This window comes from Notolabrus celidotus, chromosome 15 (genome assembly GCF_009762535.1).
Source record: "Notolabrus celidotus isolate fNotCel1 chromosome 15, fNotCel1.pri, whole genome shotgun sequence".
Classification (NCBI taxonomy): Eukaryota; Metazoa; Chordata; class Actinopteri; order Labriformes; family Labridae; genus Notolabrus; species Notolabrus celidotus.
This window is the reverse complement of record NC_048286.1, coordinates 16,738,908-16,761,593: the sequence shown is the minus strand read 5'-3', so window position 1 is coordinate 16,761,593 and position 22,686 is coordinate 16,738,908. Positions and strand designations below refer to the sequence as shown.

At 38.7% G+C, this 22,686-nt stretch overlaps 1 protein-coding gene across 3 annotated transcripts in view; it reads left to right on the top strand.

Moving 5' to 3' along the window:
* Nucleotides 1-1,597: 1,597 nt before the first annotated feature.
* The window catches only part of arhgap21b (Rho GTPase activating protein 21b), a 40,677-nt gene continuing 19,588 nt past the window's right edge, over nucleotides 1,598-22,686 (top strand). Inside the window, exons 1-7 of one of the 3 annotated variants that reach the window (XM_034702591.1) lie at nucleotides 1,598-1,862; nucleotides 4,063-4,265; nucleotides 13,773-13,952; nucleotides 14,104-14,125; nucleotides 20,232-20,324; nucleotides 20,686-20,764; nucleotides 20,852-20,906. In XM_034702591.1, the coding sequence (XP_034558482.1) occupies nucleotides 4,194-4,265; nucleotides 13,773-13,952; nucleotides 14,104-14,125; nucleotides 20,232-20,324; nucleotides 20,686-20,764; nucleotides 20,852-20,906 (501 nt within the window). In that variant the 5' untranslated portion in view covers nucleotides 1,598-1,862; nucleotides 4,063-4,193. Of the gene's footprint in view, nucleotides 1,863-4,062; nucleotides 4,266-13,772; nucleotides 13,953-14,103; nucleotides 14,126-20,231; nucleotides 20,325-20,685; nucleotides 20,765-20,851; nucleotides 20,907-22,686 lie in introns of those variants that run through there. The other 2 variants (XM_034702593.1, XM_034702592.1) reach the window with 2 other exon arrangements.

Sequence of the window (22,686 nt, the reverse complement as noted above, 5' to 3'; positions counted from 1 at the left end):
TTCCAGACCCTTGCTTGGTTTACTGTACAAAGCTGTTGGATGTTTGACAGATTGGTTAAAATAATTTCACAGAAGGGTGGCTCCTTTAAGAACGCCTCGACTCTCAACACTCCTAAACCTTTAGTTTAACTTGAGTGTGACTGTTTGTTTTTATTTTTCAGAAAAGCTAAAACTGTATCTATAAACATCATATTGTCGTTCTTTGGTAAACAGCAGGGAAAGGCAGTTTACACAAAAAAAGAACAAAAGGCAGTCAGTTTTGTACAGCTGCTGAGCTCTTTGTACACACCTGACATATGACTCCCACTCTCAAGGCAAGGAACACCAAGTGCCTTCGAACTGTTTTTGTTAGCACTGAGGTCTGCTGGGGATTACAGGGAACTGACTGACCCTTTTCACAGTATTCAGCTCTAAGAATTAATGACTGAACCAAATACTGCAATAGAATAACAATAGCACTACACTTGCGTGGTGCATTATTAGTGAACTAATATCAGTGATGGATCCAATTTTAGCCACTTTTAGAAGAGTATGGTTGTTTAACTTTCAGCACTAGGGTGCAAATGTTAGGGTTATATATATCTAATGAAGAATTTCCCTTGAAATGTGCAGGTAAAAACTATCTGACTGTACTGTTGCCTATTGCACTTAGCTAGAAGAATACATTTTTCTATACTATTTTCTAGCGTTTGTATCCTTGGCTGAGTTACTGAAGGCAGAACTGGCTGGACAGGACAATTTTGTGAGTCTCCTCCCTTAACTGACCTCTGCAACAAAAGCAGCCAAACCCCAAGAACAGGTGGTCCCTTATGTCGGAGGGGGAATAAAGGGGACATTTGTCGAGGTCCTGGGAATCTGGGCGCTTATTTACGTCTACTACAACTACAATCTGTTAAACAATGTGTGGAGGGAGGACCGTCATTGTTGTCAATCAATCAATCAAGCTTTATTTATATAGCACTTTTCATACAAATCAAATGCAACTTAAAGTGCTTTACAGCGATTGGAAAAACAGACAGAAGCAGAAATAAAACAATGGCAAGACACATTAGGGGAAATATGGTAATAATTATTAAAATAACATAAAATAAAATAGAGACTAATGCACACCAACAATAAAATGTGTAATTAAAATAAGTTAAAGCATCAAAATTAAGAAAACAAATAGTTAAGATAAATAGATTTAAAAAGGGTAAGGATATGGGATAAGAGAGAGTTATGTATCATGATCATCTGGTGGATACTCTAGCTGTACGATATAAGTTTATATACCGTTTGGGTCTACATGAATTCACATTCCACATACACTGCCATCCACATGCCAGCCCAGCTCGACCTCCCTTTGAACCGGGACATGTGACTCCCTTGCTCAGACTTTTTGATATGAAAAGAAAGCGTGAGAAGAGCTTTAAAAAGTTTGAATTGTTGTACTAGAGTTTCTGTTTTCTTCTTACTTTGTCCTGATGAGATGCGTGCCAGTATTAGATCAAACTTGCTGGAAAGGGTCAAAATACACACCACCTCTTTTTATGCAGCTACACGTTGTAAAACCATCACTCATTGGCCAGATCAAATAGAACCTCGCTTGTGATTGGCTGAGATTGTCCTGTTGACCGAAGGTGGACTCCCAGAGCGCAGGCAGGGGAACGCTGGAAGCAAAAAATTCCAGTTAGTACGAAACTGCACCATGCGCCTCCCCTGAGTGGGTTTGGAATAATCACCGGGAATCCGTGTGGACTCAAAATATACATCCTTTAACAACAGCTGGGAGCTGTTTCGCTATGGTTCTGCATTGTCATATTTGGTTTATATGGACTACAGCCGTCGTTCCCTGTCCGTAATGACGCTTCAGAGCTCCACAGGTAACTTTGTTTCAAACTCCAGCCTTTAGCATGAAGCTAACCTCAGCACTAACAGCCTGTTGCCTCTGTAGTTGTTACTTTTTTCTCGACTTAACAAGCTTCAGAATTAGCGCTCTGGAAGTAGGGAATGTGGAAAGTTGTCACTGTGTCGCCATTTTAAGTGTTTTGTGGTGATATTTCTGTAAAAGGAACAAAGAAAAAAGCTACTTTTGTTAGTCGCTTGAGAACAACAGCTTCGACACGCTCTGTTCGTGACCATCGAGCTACAACAAGAGAAATCCAACCTCTCTAAATCACATTACCACTCTCCGTAAAGTCGAATTATATCAACTTAAACAACTCAAAGTGAATCATGAGCTCCTTTTTACGGTTCTGTGTGTTTTATTGTGACTTGGATTCACCCTTTCTGTAGTCTTTTCTCTTGTCTAGAGTCCACTTGTTGCTGGCCATTCATTATGCATTATTGACTCTCCACGTTGTTGTGCTTCGAGCTGATGACAACAAGCTCACATATTTGTTGATCATGGGGTTTGACACATTACTATTCCCACCAAACTAAAGGTGAAACTCAAATCAAGTGTGGCTACATTTCTTTACCTGGAGTACTTTTGAAGGGATTCTCAGTCTTGTAGGTTAATATATAATATATATACTTTATTTGATCCTCCATTAGGGGAAATTCTTTTGTTACAGCAACTCATAGGACAGGGGAATACAACAATGTACTTACATAGTTGAAAATATAATAATAATAGTAATGATAAAATACAAATAGAATGAAATAAAATATGTCAAGTATTACAGATATAATGATAATACATTTTATTTTTAAAGTACCTTTTTAAAAACATGTTTACAAAGTGCTTTACAGAGTGCAAGACATAGCGAGATAAAACACAAAAGCACATGACAAAGGTAGAAGAGCTAAAATGAGTTAAGTAAATGACAATAATAAAAACCATGCAGAAATTAAAAGTCACTGGTGAGTTAAGGCAAGGCAAGTTTATTTATAAAGCACCATTCATACAAAGAGCTATTCAAAGTGCTTTACAGAGTTAAAAACAAAAACCAGAAAAGGAACAATCAACAAAAACATACAGCAAACATTTACAATTTTAATGCGGCCAGTTATGTTTGATCTACTATCCCACTCTCTCTGTACTTATGTAACTTAACCTACATAGTAAATAGTGTTGGGTCTTATTATTTATTTGAATTAGGAAGGATTATTCAAAATAATCAGCCCCCCTTTGCTGCTCTGAAGTCCGTAACTTGCAGAGTCTTACTGTCCCACCGGACACAGAATCACAACTGATCTTGTCTTAACCGAAATGAACCCTTTAATTATTCAATTCATCTCAGAACTTCTTCCCAAGGATTAAGACTCACATTGAGTTAAGAAGTAAAAGCACATTTAAAAAAGTGTGTTTTTAAAAGAGATTTAAAAGAGGGCAAGGATGTGGCTTGCCTGATCTCCTCCGGCAGGTCATTCCAGAGTGACCAAGGCCCGGTCGCCTCTGGTTTTTAACTTCGCCCTTGGAAGTTCCAAGAGGGACCTGCCGGAGGATCTCAGGCAGCAGTTGGGGACATACATTTTAAGGCATTCGCTTAGGTACTCAGGGGCCAGTCCATTTATTGCTTTAGAAGTGAGTGTTAAAATCTTAAAGATATATATACACTATGTACACTTCTATCTGATGAATAGATAGTGATGTAAGTTATTGCACAGATAAAATTGCACCAGGTTATCAAAAAAACATACACAGTATGAGAAAGCACAATGCGATTCAGATGTGAGATTGACAGAATAGTTTGTCTGTGTGAATCATAAACAGTGACCCAGGCAGACAGAGACATATTGCCTACCATGTAGTGAAATTAAATTACATTTAATCATACAGTTTTACATACTATGACCCCAAGTCAGCCTGTTCAACAGCCTCCCTGTTGAACAAATCGTACAGTCAACACATGAGGTAGAAAATAGCTTGATGTTAGGACCTGTTGCATAATGTTGATAGAACAAGATTAAGTACACATGGTCTACTATTATGTGTGTCAAACAACTGAGGTCTTGATTCTTGTTGTTTTAGACACCCCTTGACAGCGTGAGATGACACACCGCATCAATTATAAATTAAAAACACAATTCAACAAACAGGCATTAACAACAGACCTTTTCTCTCCCCTGTCTTTACAGCACATGGACCAAGACATGAAGCAAGAATGGAGGCATAACAGCTAACGGAGTGGAGCATACTTTCTTGCATCCTGCTGGAGATACTTTTCAATGTGGGCGTTCACAGAAAACAGGATTTTAAGTCAAATTGAATGATGGCATCACGTTGGGTTCACTCTTGTGAAGATGATGAGAGACAACAAGCAAGATCTTCTTTATGCGAGGTAAAGAGAACACAAGTTTAACTTTGTACTCTATTTGTAACAAAACAACAAGTAAAAAAAAACTTTCAAATAGCAACTCTGGTTTTCAACCTTCTGATTTTCTGTTTGGTGTCAGTGGGGGAGAAATGTGTTTGACACCTGTGCACAGCTGTTTGTGCTTCTATGTGCTTCATAATTCGTCTTATTGAAGAACCAGTGTGGTTTGAATATTACCACAAGCTGGACCTCACATCCTCTTTTGTCTCATTGCCTGCTGTGGTTGATCATTCAAGACAGGAGATCAAAACATGTCCTCCAGTTGCAGAACAGCATTTAATGAAATTTGACATTTTAATCAAACTCATCACTAGATGAAGTGGGAGGAGACAATAGCATTGAAGCAGTTTAAGATCCCTCTTTCAGATTTTTAAGCTGTGACCCATGTAATACCAGACAGGACACCATCTGCTCCTCTGAGAGCTCATCATCTGAATGGAGACCTTTATGGTAAACTACGCTGCATCCCTGTCCTCTGTGAAATGGAAGGACTTCTATTTATAGAATCTATAGTTTTCTCATTCAGCATTGCCTTTAATCTAATATTCAACCCTCTTCTTGAGCCTTGGTTCCTCTTTGTGAATAGTCTGTAAATGAGGGATGTAAAGCTCCTTATGTTGTTACTTCTCAAAGACTCACTGAATTTAATTTTCAATGACTGAACAGAGCACAGGGAAGCAGAGGATTCTGGGAAAACAACAAGATATAGACAATCAGCAAGTAAAAGACCACGTCTTCTGGACTTTTTTAATTTGTATTTTTATTTATGAGTTTTTGAAGAGCCCTGAAACCTTTTTTGATATAATGTCAAAATCATTTTAGCATCTTTAGCAGTCATACTACAGAGCCAGTCTGGACTGCATCAGTTTCTTTTTTCTGTCATAGCTAAAAATATGAAATGATATGCCTTCCTTTGTCATTAAACCATCTGGAGAACATCTGGAAGAGTTAAATAAATGGATCTGGCGGCATCTATCATTTCTGAAACCTGTAGTCCAAGAAGATAATGCTATAAGCAATACATAGGTGTAAAGGAGGATTGCCGAAATAAATGTTACATTTTTTTTAAGATCTTTTACCATAATGTAAAGGGTTGATTTGTTTTTCTTTTTTGATGTTACTGCAGTGAACTAAATCCTCTTTGTAGCAGTCCTCCTAATAACGCCACCCCCTACACCAATTCATGTGCTAATTTTGAGCCGGAACCCCCCAGAGTCTTTGGTCTTGAGGTTTTTCTTGAAATGATGACACTGTGGATTTAAATACTGAGTAGTTTTCCCAAAATGTTTGCGTTTTTCATCACTGTTTAAGGGCGTCTTCTTGCACATTTAAAGTTGTGATGTTCTCAGATGACAGAGATCTGTGAAAAGATGTGGCGGATAAATGGAACAGGCTTTTGTTTTGTTGAGAGAAAGCATGGCCTAGTTGCTGTGGTGAAGGAGCTGCAGCAGGAAAGGGTTGGTTTACTGTGTCAGAAGTATTAAAGAAGAATCTGATGAAATTCAATTCAAAACCTTTATTTATTCTAGAAAAGACATTGAGGTTTCCCTCATTCCCAATGTCATTGAGATCACAGGCACATTAGAAACAACAAACACACACAATCATTCACAAAGTGATAGATTAAATAAAACAGATACAGTTTGAAACACAGTGGTCGGAGATCAAAGTCTTAAACTCTGCAAAAGAGGGATTGGATGTCAGCTTTAAAGTCTGTTGGAGGGTATTCCATGATTTAGGGGCAACAGCTCAGATCTAAGATTTAGCCTTATTATGTATTTAAAGTTAGAAAATGTATTTTTTTTCACTCCGCTGTAGGACAGATAAAGTATTCATTTTGATTTAAAAATACATACATTTTTTCTTATGCACATATTTGAGTTTGAAGAGCAAATTTTTACCTAAAGTTGTGAACTACTTCCATGTGAGACAATACTTTTTCTTTGTGCTCCACTAACAGTGAACTACACATGCAGTCTTTACAATCATTGTAGCCTGCCAGATAAATTTGCTTGTATATATCCTGCTGGCATGGTTTTCTCTTTGGCGCCTGCCTTCTACACAGCATTGTTTGTCCACTTTATCAGCTGAAATGTGCACAGTATTCCAACATCTCATCTGGGTCCAAACAGCAGACTGAGTGGGCTTAAAGTCACCCTCCTCTACTTGATTCCTCCTGTCAGATGTTATAAGACCTTAGATACTGATCAGTCTACTGGCGTGTGAAATGTGTGTAATGATTTTCACATGAGCCTTAGATACCTGTTCCATCAAACAAAATCATGCGACAAACTTCTGTCTTCTGTATTGTGAGTAATTGTTGCTTTTTTTCCCCACTGATACCTACACAGAAGCTTGTTATGCTGGATTTAAATGACAGAAATGAAGATGGAGTGACATTAATAACTCATTTGGATGATTAAGCATGATCCATTTTTAGCACTGTAGTGGGCTATTGACAAACAGACCCCCTCGTCCCCATAATCTAGTCCTCATTAAAGCTCAGTGTTTATCAAATTTAGGCGGGCTGCCTTTTGCAGATCCCCCGCACAGACACTGTATGGCTAACTGATGGCAATCGGAAGGGTAAATTGTCCTTCAATTGGATAGAAGAAGTCTGTTACTTCCTGTCGTTTTATGGTTGTGTCTGCACAGTCTCAGGGGAAAACATGGAGGACGGTGCATGGTACTCAGTTTATATTTACTGCAACAGTCCTTTTATGGTGAAAAAAGTACATTGTTGTCATCTTAAAACAAGTTAAGTTTCTTTTAACAATTTGAGCAACACATTTTAGTATATAGACAGTCGAATAAACATTTGTTCAACAGCTTTGTAAAAGACTGTGTTAGAAAAATCCTGACAAAAGGCCTTCACAGTTTTATTTCACAGGTGAGTGTGATGTTGAGGCAGTTCAGTGTTAGTGCTAAAAGCTACTGTTGACAGATCAAAGCATCTGTTAGTATTATATATTTTAAATCAACTATATTCTGTATTAAGACTTAAACAAGGGTGATGCACAGCCGTGTAATTGCTTACCACATGAAGTTTGTCATTACTTTCTGATTATGGGTTGATTGTTCTTGGGTCCTATGTGTAGTCACATTAAGGCTTATTCTACAAGAGGCTTATTGGCAAAGACGAGGTGCATCAAAACAATTAAAGAACTACTTGTCCAAATAGGCATTAACAGGGCACACTTGCACTAGCCTCCATCAACAACAGCTTAAGTTAGCCTACATTTATCAGTAATGCTTCTATCACATATCTAGTGCATTTCAGCAGGGATATCTCTGTTCTCTTAGTGTTTCTCTGCGCGGTGTTCATACATTTTGGTAAACCCTCTTTGCGACGGCAGAATGAACAAGTTCATGAGAGGTAGATTTTGTTGTACTAGTTGATCAAAAGCTGATGGTAGAAACAAAAACTGACTTGGTTGGAAAATGTGATTTGGTGTCTATTGATACCATAGACTGTATAAAATATGGACGTAGTATCCGTGACGTCACCCAACTGTTTCTGAAGAGCTGTTTTGAGACGAATTGTCAGCGGCAGTCATATTGCTGCTATCGAGCCAGTGTGACTTAAAGAAGCGGGCTTTGAGCCTCCTAGCCAACAGCTACAGTGTTCCCGCCTGCCAATCAAGTCAGCTGTGCCTCTCATTGGAAGACTCGTAATCTCAATATCTTCAAAATCGCTGCGTTAGAAAAAAATTCACCCGCTGTACAGTGTGCGCCGATCGAGAAATGAGCTATCCAGACTACACTCGTCTTTTGTACCAGGCTGTAAACATGTTTATTTCAGCTGTAAAGATCGTCTTTTTTGAATTGGTGTGTATGTGGTTTCTGGTACTTCCGGAGCCAGCATCAAGCGGATCCTCAATGAACTGCAGTTTTTAGCACTTCCGCATTGGACTCATATTTTTAGACTGGAGGTTGCCGCTTGGGTTGTATGGGGTATTTACCAATAGTAAGTCTGTTAGCCACACGGGATAAGGATCAGCTCCGCTCCTTTGTTGATAAAGTAGCAGCAGGACCGGAATGGAATTTAGGCCATCAAATACTACATTACAGTACTATGTGATTTAGCTCATTTGAACAACCTCCAACCAAGTACTACCCTCAATGTTAGCATACACTGTCTTTGAAAAATGTTCAGTGTTTTACTTTGCCACCAGGAAGCCAATTTGTTTTCACACTATTCTTAAGCACATACATGTTCTAAAGTCCATGATGTACAAGTCACTGATGTACTTTGAATTTTGATATTGTTGCCTTCTACTGAAATGATTATCCCCCACTCTGCACTTGGTAAAACACACATCTTGTCCCGTGGTGTTACAGAGCTATGGGGTAACTTTGAAGATAACATGTTTTCTTTTTAGATGAACTAAAAGGATATAATGAAAGACCACGCTTGTGTGATCAATATATGGCCACTTTGGTGTCTATCCACATGTGACAAAGCGTGGCGCATACAAAACTCATCATGTGTCTGCATATTCTGACTGATGATGCCTCTAACCTTGTAATGCACTACAGGGCTGGAACGCCCAGGCCTCACCAGTTGCCCCCTGTATCATTATCTCCGGCTTTTCACAGTTAAGTGCTTGGTTTGGACGGGATGTGGTGTAGAATGTAGCAGCCCACAGAGAAGTAGGTTTCTTCACATATTAAGGCTGTGTCTTTGTCTGATGTTTTTAGAGCTGATGTCATGCGGTGCTTGTAATGTGTTATTTGGTGATGTCAGCAACTTTGGTTTCTCAAACATACACGCCATGCAGTGTGGTTTCATAATATTTGGTGGAAATACACAAAGTGGAAATTCCAGTTTCTTTTTTAGTATGTACTTAACCCTCCAGATATCAACATTTGTGGTGTGTGAACAGCTGTGCATGTGAAGTGTTTCCCCTAAAACTATTGGTTTGCCTGCCCTTCAATCGCCGTGGTGGGGTTACCGCTGGTGTAGTCACCTTACAGTCTCTTGGAAAATGACCACTTGTACCCTGGACTTAACATGTCACTTTAATTGCTGGTACAAATACTCTACTTTTTTTTAAACACAATTGGTTTTAAACGGCTTTACACTGTGGCTTCCAAATGCAAATCATGTTTTATTCATACCACGCTTTAGAGAGGAGTTTATATAATAACTGTGAGAAAAATGGGTGTGGGTTTACTACCACAGCTGATTCAGCATCACTGAAAAGTGAAATACACGTCACAATATTGTCAGTCACTCTCCATTGCTAGATTTTATTTTAGTCTTAAAGCTAGCTATGCATGAGGAGTGGCTACATAATAAAAACACCAACCTGAGTAAGTTTTGTACTGGTTCCAATATGTGTTTATCATTCTGGTGGATGTGCTAACAGAATAAAACCCAACAGATCCTCAGAAAAGACCAGAACAAACAGTCTATTTGTCTAAACGTCTCAGCCTGTCTGTGGCTGTAATCGCTCCAGGTCTATACGTCATACTGAACTCAGAAACCTTTAAATACGTCATTTTTGGAAAAAGTTCAGCAGTGTCCTGAACCACCGGAGGACCTAACACTCAAACAGGAGTAAATTGTGCACTTGTCACGGCTTATTTACTGATGCACCCTAATTCCCCTTTTGTGCTCTAGTGAAAATTGACCACAGCAAGAGTTTTAAGTTAAACGATCCAATAAACAAACAATGCCTGTGTGCATAAAAATGAAGGAACCTCTCAAGAAATGCAATGGTGTGCCTTCTAATTTTGTTTTATAACAGTTGTAAATTTGCATCAATAAAGATTTATTGCAAAAGGGAGTGTGAGCACCAGGCTTCTTTGGAGGATCACATTATTGTTTCATCGGGATATGTTGTTGGCATAAAGATAAAATATAAAGGATATCCACAGAGTAACTGGGTTTTTATGGTTCCAAATAGCTCAAGCCTGGCCACTGCTTGAACCAAACAACTGAAAATTAGGGACCTAAGAACTTACTCGAACACTTTTTTTCTTTCAATTTTATATCACATGGAGCAAACATCATGTGGTCTCCTATTTCGTTCAGCTACCAGGGAGGTGTTTTAAGTGTAAAGCATCTTTTTCAATATGAATCAGCTGACTTCAGGTGTTGCGCACAGCGGAGATGCTCAGCTGGGGGCTGTGGCTGAGTGACAGGTCTCCACGTGTGCTTTTTTCTCCCCCTGCGGACTGATTATGACCCGGTTGCACCCCCGGCTGACACCTGACCGCGTTTCGCATGCTTATTTTTCTCAATAAGAACGAGTAGACAGAAAACTGGACACTGAGTCTAAAATATGTCTCTGTTTAGTTCCCTTGTTGCAGTAAATCCACATGTTGAAGTCTGAGCCTTCACTATCATGACTGTGTGTCCACGGAGATTATGAGCCTGCTCCACACGTTGATATTCAGTGTGTTTAACATTTTGTAAGCCTCAATATGATCCATAGCTATTTAATACTGTCAGTTATATACATTGTGTCGTGAAGGAAATTTCAGATTCAGGGGGGGAAAAAAAAGATAATTTCTTGTGATCTTTATAACCCAGACCAAGTACAGCCGCGATAAAGTGCAGAGGGTCCGAATAGATCTCAGTGAAACTTGTGCTGACAGACTCTAAAGGCTGATTTATACTTCTGCGTCGAATCGACGGCGTAACCTACGCCGTAGGTCCGCGTAGCTCCCGTACCTACGCAGAGGCCTACGCACGTAGCTGACGTGCACCTCCTCCAAAATGTAACTACGCGTAGAGCCGACGCGGACCGCAAGCTCTGTGATTGGTCCGCTCGACGGCTTTGTCTTTCCCGCATTCACAGCACTTCCGGGGTCCCGGACATCGGCCACACATCGGCCGTGTATTTCATCTCCTCCTCTCTATTCTTCATGTAATCATGTCTGTATGATAAACAGCAACATGTATCAGCTGTAGATTAACAGAACACGCTCTGAATCGATGTGGAAAAGTAAACAGAGATCGTAGCGGGACCGGAAGCAGGCGACCGGCTATCAGAGAGACCGCACTGCCCTCAGGCGTTTCGGCGGAGAATTGCTGCGCGACACGGACACACCGACGCAGAAGTATGAGGGGCTCATGTCCGCGTCAGCCCCTGCTGCGTAGGGCGACGCAGAAGTATAAATCAGCCTTTAAGGCTGATTTAAGAGTGTAAGAGTTTAAGAGTGTACTTTTCATTGTTTTCACTCTGTGGTCCGTCCCAACCTCCTTTGCTTAGAAGACGCTTTAGTGCTGCAATTAAAAGAATAATGGATGCAGACACGTTGGCCCTTATCCAGACAAGCGCCTACTGGCCGCAATTTTTGCTTGCATCATCACAACATTCTGTTTCGGCCGTGTTGTTTCGGTGATACAATTCTTTTGGCCGAAAATTTTTGGGGGCCGAATTTTCGGTGCATCCCTACTGAAAATGTTTAATGAAAACTCTCTCCAGCTGCCTCACCCAGTGCAAATATCAGTCCAGCATTTTGGTGATTCATAAATGGGCGAGAGGCGTTCCTTTGTGGTCAGGAGGAGATAAAGGTTTTATTTTTGATGCCGGTGTTCCTTTCATGTATTTTTCTTTGTAGCCCTCCCTTTGAAAAGTAATCTCTTAATTTTCTCCTTTATGCTACCTTATGACCTTTTGTCCCATTGATATGGAAGCATTATTAATCTGGTCTATCAGGTTTACACCAAGGGCCTTCTTTCCCTCCTTTCTTTTGATAGCCTTGTTGTGTTTGTATTATATACAAGGTAAGGGAAACCAAGAGGGAAATGTTGGTCTGGAATTTATTGACCTGGAATGTTACAACAGTATTAACTATGTGGGTAGCAATGATAACACTTCTCGGCATGTGTCTGTCAGGAGGCCCACACCCCTGTCTGTCGTCCACATCTAAAGATCAGAGAGTTGGAAATTGCCCCTGTGCACTGGCTGCTAAATCAGTTCCAGTATACTGGGATTGGCTCGACTCCGAGACATGAGGGGGGGGGGGCAATGCAGGCATTTCAAACATCCAGTTGATCTATTGTCATATCATCAGAAGCGGCTCTCTGGGAATGGATTAAAATGTTTTCTCTCAGAGCTCCTACAGACGCATAGTGAAGTGTAGAAGTGCTGGTATCACAGAACAGCCAAAGCTTGGTCATACACAGAAAAACCTGTTCTGCTAGTTTCATCAAAATACATGGGTGTCAGCTGCACCTGCAGCTCTGTTTCTCAGACTCACACAGTAGTACACTGGGTCCTTCTTTTTCACACTTTGCACTTGTGAAATCTTTTTATAGAAGTAAAGGCTCAGGTTAGCACTTAAAATACACTTGGATCTGAGTGTTTTGAGTTTATGTTTTAGAAGTTCTGTCTGTTAAAAAAAAAGTGGTGGCTGATCAGCAGTAAAATTCTGCACTCTGCAAAGAGTGAAAACATGCTTTAACTTGGTACAAACCTCCAGGCACACAGTGTACTTGTAATGTACCTCTTAGCGTGAGACTCAATATTCATTCAGTGACATACTTTTGGAGAATAATTGGATGTAATGTTAGTTGTTTAAAGTGGATCTGTGAACAAACTGCTGCTCATGTGTATTCTTCAAATGTGGTTTGGCTCATGTCACTGTGGCAACAGCTGGATCAAGTGGGAAAGCAGTTCAGAATGATTTTTCCCCTTTTTATACAAACACAGGAGGAAAAGCCTCTTTTATGCAGATTTTGGACTCTGAACCACAATCAGGAAAACCTTTTGCAAATGAATTTTTATTGTTGTTTCTTCCTGGTTATATACTCATGCAGGTAATTCGAGGCTGGTTTTCTGACATTTCACTCAACTAATCAGCCTAGGCAGAGATGACATGAATGCAAGCTCATCAAATTCCTCACTGTGGGGGAAAGTCTGTGTTTCACGGGGAGGGGGAGGGTTTGTTTGAGACAGGGGGAGGAAAAATACTATATCACAGAGTGGAAATACAAGACTGTTTGAAACAGAGGTGTTCCTGAAAGTTGTACTGGAACAGGGAATATGATATGGGGAGACCTGAGTAAAGGTGGGTGTTGCTGCACACATGACACCACAAAGGTGTGAGGCTATAAATAGTCAGTAAACACAGGGGGTAGGTGTCCAAAGCCCTGAAGCCTGACATACTCTACTCCCCGACTGTGAAAATAGGATACCATGACCTGGCTTTGAACACTGTACAACTTCTAATGTTTTTTAACACTCATTACTCCTTTAACCCATGTCTTACATCTAGAAATGAACTATATATTGTATCTATTGTATTTATAATTACTCTAATTACTCTAGTAAGGTAAATACATGTGTTTTGTGGTTTCCCTATATAAGATGTTTTTCAACCCTTGGATTTTCCAGCATTTTCAGTTTCAAGTTTAATATCTGCAGTGTTCAGTTCTTACTTAAAAGACTGCTGTCAGTTTAAAAGTAGGACAACTAAAATGAAAGTCATTTCTCCACCTTCCTCTTTCTGCAGAATGAATCTCCAGAGTGGAGAAACTTGGCTGATTCTCCTCCAGGGCAATACCCAATGGATGAGGAGTTCGCATGGCCGAGGCCTAAAACTGTGCGATTGCGTCGAACTTCCCAAGGGTTCGGCTTCACCCTGCGCCACTTCATCGTGTATCCACCTGAGTCGTCCATGCACTGCTTCCCGGTAAATTTCCAGATTACTTTTCAGAGCTTTTTACGTGTTAATAAACACAAGTGCTATTTTCATATCAACACTGAGTCAACAGAAAGCCTGATACCTAAATTCTATGATCATGAGCGACACATTCACACGAGTGTTTCTGTTTTTTTTACAGGAAGAAGATCATGGCCGCAGAGGTAAGCAGAAAAACTTGGCTGTTTGTTCATGCCTTCTGTACAGCATTGCTGAGTCAGAGCAGTGCCTCTCACTTGTAATGACTCTTAATCCATCCACTCTTTCGCTCTTTTTGCTTTCTTATGCGATGAGAACAATGTAGCTCCTGTGTGTCACTGACCTTTGTGGAGGCATGAAAGGTTTGGTCAGCGCCACCTGTTTCTGTCCTGTAGTGACCCCACTCTTCATATTGTTTCACTTTGTTGTTCTTGCGGCTTTTCTCCCTCACCATGAAAAGGCAGTCAGAAAGAGATGGCCTCAGTTTTACTGGGTAGTGTGTGTTAGACCTTTTTTTACCCTTGTTCGGCTCATCCCAGTTTTTCCCCCATCTTTTTACAAGAGACAAACCTCACATCAAACCCCTAACACAAGTTAGTTACTTTATTTAAAAATTAAATTTGAGACAGATTTCTTTTAGCTGTTACCTATTAAAGTCCAAAAAATGTGCAAAAGCAAATGTGATATTCAGCTATCTTGTTCCACAACCTTTGTAGAGGGATGCCCTGAAAAATATAATTACATAAGCAGATCAGTTTTAAAAGGTTTTTAAGTTAAATACTTAATATTCAAGTTAGATATTTCACAGAAAGAGTAACTGTGTCTCTGTAGACTGCAATTTCCCAGTCATATCTTTTGTCGACATTGATGACAATGTGTTATGTTAAGAAACGCTGTCAAATTTAGTCATGACCAATGTTTAAATGAAATATAAATGTAACCCTTTATATTATTTTTTCTAACAAGACTTTAGTAGTTACTCAAGGTCTATGCCAAATATGTTTTTGTGACTTGCAGTAGTTGTCTTTTTAATATTTTACACATTTAGAAACTGTATAAATCTGTTTAAACTTTCTTAGAGCTCAACACAAACATTTGTGAAATGTGGATGAGTGATGCTAACGAATTAATTCTTTGTTGTTGTTTTTCTCCGATATTCAATCATTATAAGATTCAGAAAAGACAGTTTCATACACGAAAAAGGAAAAGAAAAACATGAAAAATGATGAGTAGGGATTTAACAGGTAGAGGCAGTCATTATTCCTCCATGCAACACTTCAGTTTGGCAAGCACAGATATTCTGTTCACATAACAGCAAATCAGAGGTGTCACAGTATCCAAAACCCAAAACCATTTTTATCATATGATAGTGTTCCATACACTGCATCCCTGAGCTGTGGATTGTGGGTTGGTTAACTGTTTGATGCAGAAAGTCATGTGAGTTGTTATGTGATATGACATGGTGACTGATAACACTCATTACAAAGCAAACACCACCGACTCACACGGTCACCTGCTCATACTCCACAACACGTACTCTGATGTGTGTTAGTCAGGTACTAATGCTAATTGTTAGTTTCATGTAATTAAAATCCTGAATGGATTCTGTATGATGTTTGTGAGATGTATGTACTCAGTCTTTTATGCAGGTCCACTCCTTATTCATATTTTACCTTAAACCTAAAAAAAATAGCAATAAAAATCATGGACATGGACTAGTTGCATAATGCTGGACACATGGGCTCACAGGCAACAAGCCAGAAATGAAAAAAGGAGACGAACCTGGACTATCTTAGTCACAGTGTGAAACAGAAGATAAATCTTTATACCATCATCCATGGTAGGGAGGAGAGAGATGCACACTCATACCTCTATGCAGCCTTCCATACAAATAAAGATTTACTGTTTTGGGCATCGAGTGATAAAAATACATTTTAATGTATGATTGATTTATCCAACAGGGCAACTTGAATACTGCTTCAACACATTGCCCGTGAGTGTGTATGTATAGCCTGACTTCAGGGGGCTTTTATTACCTATTAGGGGCATATTAATACAACCACCAGAAATTAATAATCTACACAATGAATGACTTATAAAACAGAGTTTTTAAAGCTGAAAATAGAAAAGAAAAGAAGCATTATTACATTAACAAATGAAGCCTGTTTTGCTGACATAAAAGACTTTAAAGGTTCTGTAGGTACTACATTTGTTTAATGGAGAAGACAAAAACTAAACTGTATAATTAGCTGGCCATGCTTCTACAAAAAATGTCTTTTTAACCCTCCTGTTATATTCATTTCTCAGGAAAAGCAATAATGTTCCCAATAAATCCCAATAAACACTCTTTTAATCTCATTATTAACTCCATTACTAACCTTTTAAATCAATATTTGCAATGGTGTTCTTTAATTCTGACAGATCATGGTTCAATGAGGATAACATTTTTTATGAAAATTCATGTTAAACCTTTTTTAATGTACATTGGAAATACCTAAATATAAATAAAGTAGTATTACATTACTTAGATTTTTGTTTATTTTATTTTATTTTACATTTTGGATTACTTTCATTTTATTAACAATTTATTTTTAGATTTTTGAACTTTAAAATGGATCAATTTGACCCGCAACATAACAGGAGGGTTAAATGGGGAACACTATCACATGGGGCATGTGTTGACTAGCATATTAAAAGTAGGTGATAGTGAAGTGTAATTGTTATAAGTTCATAAATGTGACATCATCTTAAACTTTTTTCACATATAATGAATAGCTGTAACCCATACTATGCTACATGCTTGGATTGTTAAATAAATAGATAGATTGAGGAAAATGTTAGTCTAAAATGTATCCAAATGAACTATAAGTGCCTCAAAATTAGTTTTCAGGTTATAGTACAATTGATCATTTAAAGATATTTTTAGCCCTGCTTATTTTGGGGTTGTACATGGACAAGATATTCTGATTATTTTCTATGTCAGACCTTTAGTTGATGAGAAACTCTTGAAACAACTGAGCCATCTTTGAACAGCTCTGTGTGTATTTTATCATAGTCTAAGCTATGAAAACTTAACTAAGACATTTTGCTTGCAGAAGATTAACCACGTTATTGTGTTGACAAAACCATCATTGGGATGAGCCTTGGTTTTCTTATGAAGGCAGAAATCTGAGCTTAAAGATGGATTTATGAATGACAACATTGCGTCAGAGTTATGAGCCGTTTACTCTCGTCCCCTCACAGTGCTGCTCCACCATTAATTCTGGTTTTATACAAGAGTCTGCTGCCTTCCAAGACAAGGCTCTTCTGTCAAAACTCTGGGGTCAAGTTTGGCAAACTTGTGATCTAATGTCTTCCTGTCGTTTCTCCAGTCTTTCACAATAACAATGGCTATCTGTTACCTCAGTCACAGCTGCCTTTATGTCTGACTTTTTGCTATAAAATCAAATGTTTTAGAGGTCAGTGTTTATGAAAACAGTGCACTCCAATGAAGGCTTGTCGAGTTATAACTGATTCTGGTTTTGTTTAGCTTTTCATTGAATGAGCATGAACAACCAGCCAACTATAAACACTGGAGGCAAGTCATGATCTTAACTAAACCCCACTTAGTCCCTGTGCCATTAATGAAATGGACATCTGGTATTTTTTACCTTTTCTTGGTTTAAAGTTTCTTATAGTGTTCAAGAAATGCTCTGATCATTTTTGGTTTGTCAGTATTAAAGACTTATTGATGAAAGTGACAGAGATCCAGTTTATCTTAAGCTTTTGTATCAACATAATCTGCAAATGCTTGAGGAGCGTCTCTGAAATTGGCAAGGACATATCAAAAGTTAGGTGATAAAGTTATGTAAACTTTATTTATTTAGGTAGTGCTTTAGTGTGTAAACAAGGAAGTTATTTTCATTCTTCTGAGTAGTCTCAAGGAAACATTAATCTAGTTACACAGATTAGTGAAGATCATACAAATGCAAAAACTGCTCCTAGTGTACATCTAAATATTTAAGATGATTCATGTATGGAATTATGAATAGCTTCATTGTGGACAAAGTAATGCAGTTACATGGTGTACCACCAGAGGGAGCATGTCTTGCTGCTGTATTTTCATGGGACTCATCTTGCAGTGTTACATAATTTGAGTCCCCAGGATGTGATTCTGCATGAGTAATCTTGTGTGTGAAAAAGAGAATAATGGAGGCACACGTGTGTCTGTGTTTGTGACGTTTATACATAGCAAAGGATTACTGAACATTGCCAATAATGAACAATCAACCACTGAGTGACACATTTTTGTCTCCTCTGCCAAAAACAAAGCAGTCAATGATGGAGTCGTTGTGTGTCTGTTAAACAGCCAAAAGTTATGTTTGTGTAAAATGTTTGTTTTGTTTGACAAATAAGTCCCATGTGTTCAACCTCTTCACTGATCACTGATCTTTGAGAGCAGTTTTTGAAGCGATCACACCAGGGGTTTTTTGTGCTTGTCTTCCCTTCCATTGCAGTTTGTGGGCTCTCTAGCACTGACTCACAGAATGTTAACTACTGCGGAAGGATTTTAGCCATTCTTTGGCTGTGCCCAGTGCTATTTCTCAGTTTATAAGGAAAGAGTGGGAGTTTAGCAGCTGAACACACTGTCACTCTACCTTCTCTTAGTCTCTCTTTCTCTCACCCCCTCCATCTTCCTTTTTTCCTTCTTTTCTGCAGCCATGCAGCTGCTAGGAGACAGGAGCAGCATGAGCAAACAGGTTTCCTCTCTTTAGCAGCTTTTTCACACTTCGTTAAAACAACAACATTTCCTGCGATTTACATTCTCCCAAACGTCCCCGAAAGTTAATGATCATGTCTATTCAAAATGTGGCGATGTGAGCAAGCATTGGCCAAAACACACTCTGTAGTGCTGTCACAATGTAAGTTCACATGCCTCCAATTCTCGTGACAAACCTCCCAGTTTCTCTTTCATTCTCTTACAGAGCCATTCTCTCTTTTCAAGATCATGAAACTGTCTTCTGCTTTGTCTGACACTCTGACAAGTTTTGTTGTTTGGAACACTTCATGTTGATCCTTGATGCAAAAGGCTGTAAATGAACCTTTTAGTAAAGCACTTTCATCAGTTCATGAGGTTAACCTGAGGTTTTCATATCTTTTCCTCTTTCCTCTTCTTTTCTTGTTAAAAGCAGTTAAAATGATGTCTGGAACATTCTGTGCTCTCATTTGTTGTCTTTGTTCGAATGTTGTGAAATACATGATGAGAAATTATAAAATCAATCAATCAATCAATCAATCAATCAATCACTCAGACTTTATTTAAAAAGAGATTTTCATACAATGACATTGTAACACAAAGTGCTGTACATAAAAACAACCTAAAATAGGATAAATTAAGAAAAAAGATCACACCCCACACTCCTATCGTTAAGAAAACAATATATGCACAATACAAATAAAAACAATACAAATAACATAAATAAATAAATAGAAAATTTAAAAAGAAGTTGCTGAACGAACTGATGAAATGCTTTCATGATATCTTAGCACAAGAGGTAAAATAAGATGCCAAAACTCAACACAGGAAATTAAAATCACCAAAATAAAATACATTTCTAAGATAATAAAACACAAAAATATTAAACCAGTAAAAGAAAATAAGATGCTATACTTAAAATAAATAAGTACATACATGAATAAAGTAGAATAAAAGTGACAAAAATTTGAACTAGATAATAAATAAATAAATAAAACAACTGTTATATAAATTAAACTAAAAGGAAGGACACTACATGTTGGGTAACATCTTTTAATGTGGGCAGAGTAGTGTACAGGCAATGAACACGTTTCAGCAAAGAGCTTTCTCCATTGCGACGCCACTCTGTAGGTTACTCTGTAGGTTACTCTGTAGGTTACTCTGTAGGCTACTCTGTAGGTTACTCTGTAGGTTACTTTGTAGGTTACTCTGTAGGCTACTCTGTAGGTTACTCTGTAGGTTACTCTGTAGGTTACTTTGTAGGTTACTCTGTAGGCTACTCTGTAGGTTACTCTGTAGGCTACTCTGTAGGTTACTCTGTAGGTTACTTTGTAGGTTACTCTGTAGGCTACTCTGTAGGTTACTCTGTAGGTTACTCTGTAGGCTACTCCGAACGCTGCTCTGCCCAGATGAAAAGATGCTGAAGGACATTTAATGTGCTGACTTCTCTACTCTCTTGTTGTTTTGTGATCTTGTGCACCTGAAGGGAGTTTTGTGTTTGAGTGTGCTACTTTTTTTGCCTTTTAAATATTCAATGACTTGCCTCTTTTCATCAGGGAGACCACGAAATAGGCTAGAACCTATGGACACCATTTTCGTGAAGCAAGTCAAGGAAGGTGGCCCCGCTCATGGAGCTGGTCTTTGCACAGGTAACCATCATTAAAAAAAATCAGCCTGGTTCATTCATTGACAAAAACCTAGAAGAGTCTGGGACTGTAGGCGGTTTGTAAAATTCCAGCAACCGAGGCATAATCATGTGAATGATGTGACACAGAGCTGAGAACCTTCCTGTAAGCGATTGAACTGAGTTTTTTAAATGATGCAAGCAAGAGGAAAATTATGCAAGCAGTGCACTTTCAAAAGTGTCCTGGCAGTGTTCCTTCAGTGAAGCAAAGCTTAAGCCAGGCCTTGCAGTTGCAGGAAAGTGCTCTTATATTTGGTCGCTCATTTGATAGACTCCCTCATGATTCCATTATTTTGAGTTTCTGCTGTCTCTTTTGCACCTATTAGGGGATCGAATAGTGAAGGTAAATGGAGCAAGCATCATCGGGAAAGCCTATTGTGAGGTTATAGGCTTGATCCAAGACAGGTAAGAATTCAAAACAAAGTATTGTATTTGCTTCAGGTCATTTGGTGTATCTTTTCTTTACTTATGTCCCTTTTTTTCTCCCAACAGTGGTGAATATCTGGACCTTTGTGTGATGCCAAAAGATGAAGATATACTGCAATTGGTAAGTCTCCCTATACTCTGTTCTGAATGGGTTTACCTTTCAGTGTTAATAACCCTTTCAGAAGTTTTAAATGTGTTGGAATTTGAAAATGCTCCCCTTTTCTCCAGTTCCACAATACTTACATAATGTCACATCTCACTGGACTGCTCCAGTTTCATATGTTCATATTGGAACAGATGCAGGCTGTGGGATGGCTGTCCCATCAGAGCTCTTTAACTAGACCTCCTAATCAGGCCAGTGCAGAGTCTCCCTGTTTTATCAAAGCACTGCTGACACTACTGCCAGAATAGCCTCATTGGAATGGTAGCATGTTTCCATATTCATATACAGACCTATATGATCACGGGTTGATTCACACTGCTCCGTTTGTGTTGTGTTGCTTGCAGCAGTCACTGAAGTAAGGCAGTATTCTCCTAAAATGAGGTTGCAACTCCTAGACTGGTGTCGAACTGTTTAGTAAATCTTTGCTCTTCTTGTAACTCGGGCTGAATTTTCATTTCCTCAAAATGTTTCCGTTGGTCGCACACACAACCTTCACCACACGGGACAACCTCAGCAGATTTACCACTATCAACAGAACCTGAAGTGACTCTGGTTTCTGTGGTTATTTTATCATGCAAGTGATTTATATGGATGATAAAGATGTCTTCAGTATGGTTGGCAGATGTAGCACATCAGCTATCATTAATGGAGCTCCTTTAGCACATGGTTTGTTGTGTCATCATCAGGTGACTTAAGTGACATGCTCTTCCCATTATGACTGTTAAGATGTCAGAGTGGAAGGTTTCCAGAAGTGGTAATGACATTTAACTTCCACAGTAGTTTGAAAATAGCTAAGTATGTGCACTTAAAATACAGAATGTTAAATTATTAAACTGAAAGACTAGATTATTCATCAGAAAAGTCCTTTTCATAAAAAATAAATAATTTTTAAATGTGTGGGTAAATACCGTGGAAATAGATTCTTAGAATATTACAAATCTAACTTTATTTAAGTCTTCATTGCAGGCAATTCCTATTTCTATATTTGTTTTGATTTAATGCTATTACACATTATAGTAGGGACATCATACGTGGAAGTTGCATATTTTCAGCAGTCGATGTCTAAATTCTAAATAAAAAAGAATGAAGTATCAAACATTTAACAAAATGCAATGTTCTTCATCCCTGAAGAGCAATACTCAAGTGTTTTGCATTCACCATCATCGCTCTCTCAAGTAATGTTTTAAGATGTTGATGTGAATGCAATGTGCATGTCCTCAAATACCACTGCCAGAGTAGCAATAAGCCCTCATACCTGTGAGCACTGTAGATGTCCTCATTAACCTTTTATGCATGCTGCAGGCAGCCACTGGCAGCTGCTATGCATTCTGCACATTCAGTGCAAAGCAAAGGTGCACTCATCTGCTCCGTATATATAGCAGATCACATAAGTGCTTTGTCTGGATGCTTTGGAATCTTTTCCCAAGGGCCTTTTGTTATCTGACAGCCCGTTTATGAATGATATAGCAGATGAGCTTGGCTGTTTGTTTTACCTGAATGTTTTTCCCTTGTGGACCTTTAATGTTTGGATTAAATCTTCATTACTATTAGTACCACATGATGGGTAGATGTCCAGAATTGCAAAACCAGCATGTATCAGGGAAAGAACTAGTCCTGTCTCTCTTTAAGCACCCCACCCTTTCAAATCTATGCAAGCAGTGATTTATGTGAAGTATTTAATGTGAGGTGTCAGTGCTCTTTTATAAATGAGTTTCATAAGAGAATTATTTGGTATTGT